We start from the raw sequence: 8,411 nt of genomic DNA, 5'->3' as shown, positions 1-8,411 counted from the left end.
GTTGTACGGTATTGGAACTTGTCCTCCTGGGAGCAGATGCGGCGGAGAAGAAGGAATTGGGAATATGGGATGGCGTTTTTACAGGGGGCAGGGTGGGAGGAGGCGTAGTCTAGGTAGCTGTGGGAGTCGGTTGGTTTATAGTAAATGTAGCCTATCGTAGGGAACCTTATCAAATGCTTTACTGAAATCCATATACACCATATCAACCGCTTCACCCTCATCCACCTGTTTGGTCATCTTCTCAAATAATTTAATAAGATTTGTGACGCTTCACAAAACCATGTTGACTATCCCTAATCAAATTATTCCTTTCCAGATAATTATAAATCCTAGTTTTTATAATCTTTTCCAACACTTTACCCACAATTGAAGTAAGGCTCACTGGTCTATAATTACCAGGGTTGTCTCTACTCCCCTTCTTGAATAAGGGGACAACATTTGCTATCCTCCAGTCTTCTGGTACTATTCCTGTAGACAATGACAACATAAAGATCAAAGCCAAAGACTCTGCAATCTCCTCCCTAGCTTCCCAGGGATGCCTAGGATAATTCCCATCCGGCCCAGGGGACTTATCTATTTTCAATTGCGAACACCTCCTCCTTATGAACCTCAATCCCGTCTAGTCTAATTGCCTGTATCTCAGTATTCTCCTCGATAATATTGTCTTTTTCCTGTGTGAATACTGACAAAATACTGCCTCTTCCTATCTCCTCAGATTCCACGCACAACTTGCCACTACTGTCCTTGACTGGCCCTAATCTTACTCTCGTCATTCTTTTCTTCCTGACATACCAAGGAAAGCTATCATGTTTTCTTTGATCCTATGTGTCAACACCTTCTCATGGCCTCCTGGCTCTCCTTAGCTCTCTCTTTAGGTCTTTCCTGGTGAACTTTAATTCTCAAACGCCCTAACAGCCCTCATGTCTCATCCTAACATAAGTCTTCTTCTTCCTCTTGACAAGAAATTCAACTTCTTTAGTAAACCACAACTCCCTCGCTTTACCACTTCCTGCCTGCCTGACAGGTACATATTTATTAAGGACACGCAGTTGCTGTTCCTTGAACAAGCTCCACATTTCAAGTGTGTCCATCCCCTGCAGTTTCCTTTGCCATCCTATGCATCCTAAATCTTGCCTAATTGCATCATAATTGCCTTTCCCCAGCTATAACTCTTGCCCTGCGGTATGTATCTATCCCTTTCCATCGCTAAAGTAAACATAACCAAATTGTGGTCAGTATCACCAAAGTGCTCATTTACATCCAAATCTAATACCTGGCCTGGCTCATTACCCATACCAAATCTAATGTGGCCTTGCCTATTGTTGGCCTATCTACACACTATGTCAGGAAACCCTTCCCCACACATTGCACAAAAACTAACCCATCTGAAGGACTCAAACTATAGCGTTTCCAGTCAATATTTGTAAAGTTAAAGCCCCCATAACAACTACCCTGTTACTTTCACTCCTGTCCAGAATCATCTTTGCAATCCTTTTCTCTACACCTCTGGAACTTTTTTGGAGGTCTATAGAAAACTCCCAACAGGGTGATCTCTCCTTTCCTGTTTCTAACCTCAGCCCATACTACCTCATTGGACAAGTCCTCATCAAACATGCTTTCTGCCACTGTAATACTGGCCTTGACTAACAATGCCACACTCCGTGGGCGGCACGGTGGCACAGTGGTTAGCACTGCTGCTTCACAGCGCCAGAGACCTGGGTTCAATTCCTGCCTCAGGCGACTGACTGTATGGAGTTTGCACATTCTCCCCGTGTCTGCGTGGGTTTCCTCCGGGTGCTCCGGTTTCCTCCCACAGTCCAAAGATGTGCAGGTCAGGTGAATTGGCCATGCTAAATTGTCCGTAGTGTTAGATAAGGGGTAAATGTAAGGGTCTGGGTGGGTTGCGCTTCGGAGGGTCGGTGTGGACTTGTTGGGCCGAAGGGCCTGTTACCACACTGTAAAGTAATCTAATCTAGTAAAGTAATCTAATCCCCTTCTTTTATCACCTTCCCTGTTCTTACTGAAACACCTAAACCCCAGAACCTACAACAACTATTCCCATGGTCATAACATGGAAGTTCCAGATACAAACCCATGATACAAGTTCACCCACCTTATTCTGGGTGCTCCTGACATTGAAGTTGACACACTTCAAACCTCCTCCCTGCCTGCCGATACACTCTTGCGACCTTGAAACCTTATTTATGATCTCACCACTCTCAACCTCCTGAACACTGGTGCTACAATTCAGGTTCCCATCCCCTTACTGAATTTGTTAAAACCTCCCAAAGAGTATTTGCAAATCTCCCCCCTAGGATATTGTTACCCCTCTGGTTCAGGTGTTGACCATCCTGTTTATGGAGGTCCCACCAACCCAGAATGAGCCCCAATTATCCAGGTATCTGAATACCTCACTCCTGCACCATCCTGTAGTCACGTGTTCAACTGCTGACTCTCTCCTCGCCTCGTTAGCACATCGCAGGAATAACAAACTAGAGATAACAACTTTGTTTGTTCTAGCTGTAAGGTTTTTTCATTTCAACAGAAACATTCATAGTCATGTGCCTTTTACAACCTGTTGTATTTTATAAGTTTGGTTTGTGATGTAATTGAAGAAACGTGACAGCCAATCCCATAAACAATGAAGTTCATGTTGCAGGTGCTGACTGAGAAGGATACAGGGATAGAAGGCTCTGTAGCCAAATTTGCGGATGACACAAAAATAGGCGGGTCAGTAAACTGCTATGAGGAAATAGGAATGTTACAAATGGATTATAGGTGGATTAGGAGAGTGGGCCAAAATGTGGCAGATGGAGTTTAACATGGATAAATGCGAGGTCATGCATGTGGGTCGAAAAAATGGGAAAGCGACCTATTATCTGAATGGGAAAAGACTTCAGGGTGCACTGGTGCAGTGGGATCTAAGTGGATTTGTTCATAAGTCACAGAAAACTAGCATGCAGGTACAGCAGATAATAAAGAAAGCAAATGGAATGTTGGCTTTGTAGCTAAAAGAATATAAAGGTAAGGAAGTATTGTGGGAACTACACAAGGTATTGGTGAGACCACACCTGGAGTACTGTGCACAGTCTTGGTCCCCACGAAAGATGTCGCGGCATTGCAGGCAGTTCAGAGAAGGGTTACTCAATTGAACCCAGAGATGAGGGGTTTGTCATATGAGGAGAGGTTGAACAGTTTGGGCCCATGCTCCTTGGAATTTAGAAGAATGAGGGGGAATCAAATAGAGGTCTTCAAGATGGTAAAAGATGTGGATAAAATAGATTTGGAGTGGATGCTTCCTCTTGTGGGCCATTCTAGGATGAGAGGTCTAGTCTTAGGATAAGGAGAGTTTAAAACAGAGTTGAGGACAAACTACTTCTCCAAAGGGTTGTGAATCTGTGGAATTCAGTACCTCAAAGTGCGGTGGATGCCAGGACAGTGAGTAACTTTAAGAAGACGTTATACAAATTTTTAGTTGGTAATGGGTAGAAAGGATATGGAGAGCAGGCATGAAAATGGGCATGAGGAGCATATCAGCCATAATTGAATGGCGGAGCAGATCCAAATGGCCTAATTCTGCTCCAATATCTTATGAACTCATCAGAGATCGATGTTATCAAGACATTGCAGTAACCATGCTCTTTAATCTTGTATCAGCCTAGTGTCTGGAGTTGGACATTAACCCTCAATCTTCTGACACAATGGCTGTCAAAGTGTCAGGACAACTAATCAATCGTTTTGATCCTCGTATTAAACAAAGTGGTGGTGAGATGTTACTGTTCACTGTGTCCAAGTTACTGTGGCAACATGCACATTTTCCTTTTGTTAGTATGTTTTGGAAAGATTTTCAGGTTAGTACTCAAAATGTTTGGCCATGTTGTAAATTTGTCTTCCTTTGCCATCAACTCTTGAGGAGGGACTTGTACTGAATGTCTCTGGCTCAAAGGCAGGCACACGATCAGAGCATCAGAAAAACTCATCACATACCAAGATCCCCAAATTAGCTACCAGACCAACTGAGAAAATACTGATATTCTTCTATTAATTTGTCATTCAAGTGCATCCCAAATGCCCATTACTGAAAACTGCTCATATGAAACAATGAATTAGATGGGTATTAGTATGCATCATTCTCCCAGGAAGTCGTGAAGTATCATTCAAGTCCCTTGAGGGAAATTCAAAAATTCCTGCATTTGAAATGTTCCTTACTTTATTTCATAGAATCCTGACAGTGCAGAGAGAGGCCATTCGGCCCATCGAGTCTGCACCAACCTTCCAAAGAGCAGCCCACCCAGTTGGGATGCCCCTAACCTATACAACCCTGGACACCATAGGGCAATTTAATATGGCCAATCCAGTTAGCCTGCACATCTTTGGACTGTGGGAAGAAACCGGAGCACCTGGAGGAAGCCCGCACAGGCAATCACCTAAGGCTGGAATTGAACCCAGGTCCCTAACACTGTGAGAAAAAGTGCTAACCACTGTGCTACCCCAATTTCTACCACATCTTGTGATATCAAAATTGTTGCCCTGCTTTGGTGTAATGTGATCTCTTTTGTTTAACTGAGTAACAGATAAAAAGATTTTCACAAGCTTTGAAAATTAGCATTTCAGAAATGGAAAGCCAAAACCTCATTCTAATCAAATTCTGTAATATAATACAGATGGGTGGAGCACACCAGATGAGAAAGATTATGACACAACTCTTGATGAGGAGCTAGAATTTGAGTTGGAGATTGATGAACTTGAACCAGATGAATATGGAGAGTGTAAGTAGCCTTCTGCTTGTCTGCCAGTTCTGACATCACTTTACACGGCTGATTGAATTCCAACTACCTGGACCAGTTTTTATACTAACCTGGTAACTGAAGAAGTTCATCCTGACCTTCCAATTGGAGGTAGTCAATGACAGTATGTTAGTCAGAAATGTTCTATACTCTCAATTTGCTGAGTTTGGGAATTGGCATGATAGGATACAATGACAAAGAACAAATTAATGCAGTGAGCCTGTGCGTTGTCCTTTCACATATGACACATGAGTTCTTTAGTTCGGTTGGAAAATTGAAAGTAGGAAAGCAGTAAAGGCCCGACAAAAAATTACTTTCCAGTCTTCCTACCACTTGCTTGTAGGCATTCAGAGTTCCAAACAATGCAAAACATTATCACAGAACTGAAAGCAATCATCATCCTTCGTCAGTAAAAATAATTGTGGCATGAAATGGATGATAGTGAATCACCATCTTTCTCAATTTTTATTTCCATTGAAGTCAGCAAGCAGCTGATTCACTGACATTTTTTTAATACAGCAGTTGTAAAAATATTTTAAAAATTCCCACGACTTCAGAATTTAAAGTGTGCCCGTTTTGAGACAGAATTAAAATTTAGGCTGACTGAAATTTAAAATACAATTTTGAGATGAATAACAGCATTTAATTTTGTGGCAGTAAATCTTAAATGAGAAACCGCCCCCCCCCCCACCGCCGTTTCCAAACATTCCGCCCACTGCCACCACCAACTCAGCATCCACTGGTTCCAAACTATTTCCAGCGACACAGCTTTTATCACTTTTTAAAGAGATTTTTCAACTGACAGCACTCTAGAGACACTGCATGTGAGCTTGCCAACAGAAAAATATTGCTTCACATACAGGTAAACAATAAGCTTGAACGAAACTGAACCTTATATGAGATTATTTCATGTGAATGGTTTAAAAGTAGTGGAGCATAAAGGTTGTTCGGTCAGCAACCAAAAGAAAAATGTTAAAATAAAATGCGGTGTGACTATTTGGCAGAACACGGATCAGCCATGATTGTATTGAGTGGAGGAGCAGGGTCAAGGCTCTGACATGCCTTCACCTGTTACTATTTTCTATGGTCTAACAAAACTGAATGGCCTTCAAACGGATAGTGCCATTTTTCTCTGACACTGAGTGGCCTGCTTTGCTTTTCCAGTTTTTTTTTTCAATTTTCAACCTTTAGATCTTTGCTAGTTTATTCACACAGCAATTTTACTTTGCAAGAGGCATACTGAGACAATCAGAACTTAGTGGAGAGGGAGATATCCATTTCTGTTAAAAGAGAATGTAACTTTTCTAATTCCAAATACCAATCGTAGATGTGTGAATGATAGTGAATGACACTGGAATACACCAACTTTGCTCCTGGCTTAACAGCAAATATAGTCAAATCAGCAAAAGATGAATTCTCTGTGTGTTTCAGTGCAACCTAAAGAGCCCGATCTTGATGAAATATATGACTATGAAGATCTCGGGGAGGCATATACTTGGAATGAAGAAGACTGTAAGTATTTTTAATGACAATGATATGTCCTATTGCTTTTTGTCTGCACAATAATATTTTGAAGGATCCTTAATTGTGCTACAAGTTAAATGAAAAATCTCAAATGAAACGTGCAATTTCTCTGAACACTAGTTCAGTCTCTTTGTCGCATTCTAAAATGTGATTTTTAGGAAATTCGGAACACATATTTAAAATGTCATCCTCACAAAGATGATAAAACATTACAATTGCAAGATTTTGCAATATATCTGGAAAGATATCCAGACACAATCCATGTTTCATCTCCCCATTGTTTGGGTCTCAGGAAAACAATATCACATTTCCCAGTTTCATTCCTTTATCTGCAGACCTGCACTCAACTTATGGCAGCCTCAGGAACCCACCCTATTGTCAGCAATACTTTACAGATGTATCTTAACATAGTGCATATTAAAGACCTTCCATACAAAGAAAAGGACAATAGGAATTAAATTATGGCATTTCAACAGAATGGTGTCCAGAAATATTTCCAAGAAATAACAAATCTGAAGTGTCTGTTTTGCAACAGAGACTGCAAATTTGGTTTGCTGTAAATTGCAGAAACAGCTAGCAGAAACCAGTTTATCTGCTATGACCAATGGTAAAAGAAATGAAAAAAAAGGGAACATTGTCAAAACTGAGAATCTCCCCATCAGGACAAAAGAGAAGGAAGTAGGGTGGTCTTTGGCACAGTCCACCTGCTATGCCAGTGCCTCATGAAAGGACATCCAACTACATACCTACCCATTTGGATAGATGAGGTGTGTGGCTTTGAAAAATCAAGTGGGAATTAAAATAAAATAAAACCTCTGGTCCAACATGAAACAAGTTCTTATTGTAGCAATAATAAATTATAGAATATCAGTAGACAAAAATTGTGACACAATCATGAAATCTTGAATAATCATGGGATTGTGCAAAGAGAGGAGTGTGGTGAGGGGTTTATGTAGCTGGTGAGATGAGGCATATCTGCATATTTTGCTCCACATTGCATTTACACTGAATTCCATATACATTTTCCACATTCTCTTCTCATCATGCTTTCTCACATCAATTCCTTCTAGTGTTTCTCACTTTTAACAATGCAAAACATTTTTTCAGCCTCATATCACTGTCACTTTGCTTAATTACTCTTACTGACAAAAATAGTTAGTATCCGATTTTAATCTTCCTTGACATTAAAGACAGCAACACCTATCTCAAGTGAAGATTTGTCAACTTTAGTAATCTTCATGAAGTGTCAAAGCCTCCATGATACCATTTTCTGATTTTCTTCACCATTTCTTCTCATTCGGTAATGTCAAGCGTCAGTTTTAACAGACTGTGGCAGGAGAAAAATAATTGATGCTAGTAAGTATTCCTGTTTTGAGGATCTGAGAAAAAAAAAGTTAGTCTGGGAAACAATGCGATAATTTGTTTCAATGCAGTGGTGAAGGTGTGCGAAGTAAGAGAGAATGCAAAGAGGCAAGACATTTTAGATTTTTTTTCATTTATCAAGAAAAACAGAAAATATTATGATTGTATTGATAAAATGACATGGAAAAAGGCTAGAAGAGGGGATGTGAGAGAGACTGGTATTGCTGGACAGGTTGCCTGATAGACAAAAGCTTTTTCTTCTGTGTAAAAATCTGAGATGGGTATAAGATGACTCTTCCCACATAGGGGAGCAATATACATGTTTTGAATGAATGTTTACGGAGTTTACAGACAAAAAGTAAAGGTGACATGACGATGAAACTGAATTCTCTGGATGTGGTCTTATTACGAGAGGAGATACAGGAATTTCATTTTAACTCAGCAAAACTTTCAAAAGCTAAACATGCCTGCCGTCTGGATATGAAAATCAGGCATGAAAGTGTGCCATCAAAGAACTGAACAAATTTATATTTCCATTCTCCCATCAAAAGGCATGAAGGAAATAAATCTATTAAAAAGGGCCTCGACAGGTTAGATCAGGAGATGCCTTTCGCCTGCTAGTTTTTAAGGTTTAGAGAGGATTTAAGAGAAGTATTTTTCACCCAGAGAATATGGGTATTTGGAACTCGCTGCCTCAAGGGGTTGTGAAGGCGGGAACTCTCAAGACATTTAAGAACT

At 40.5% G+C, this 8,411-nt stretch overlaps 1 protein-coding gene across 2 annotated transcripts in view; it reads left to right on the top strand.

Moving 5' to 3' along the window:
* The window catches only part of LOC122543101 (inactive carboxypeptidase-like protein X2), an 81,052-nt gene that overhangs the window by 23,631 nt on the left and 49,010 nt on the right, over positions 1-8,411 (top strand). For both annotated transcript variants that reach the window (XM_043681355.1, XM_043681354.1), the window contains 2 exons: positions 4,665-4,769; positions 6,219-6,299. In XM_043681355.1, the coding sequence (XP_043537290.1) occupies positions 4,665-4,769; positions 6,219-6,299 (186 nt within the window). The remainder of the gene's footprint in view (positions 1-4,664; positions 4,770-6,218; positions 6,300-8,411) is intronic.

Source organism: Chiloscyllium plagiosum, chromosome 42 (assembly GCF_004010195.1).
Source record: "Chiloscyllium plagiosum isolate BGI_BamShark_2017 chromosome 42, ASM401019v2, whole genome shotgun sequence".
In the NCBI taxonomy this organism is placed as follows: domain Eukaryota; kingdom Metazoa; phylum Chordata; class Chondrichthyes; order Orectolobiformes; family Hemiscylliidae; genus Chiloscyllium; species Chiloscyllium plagiosum.
This window is presented reverse-complemented; position numbering and strand designations above follow the sequence as displayed.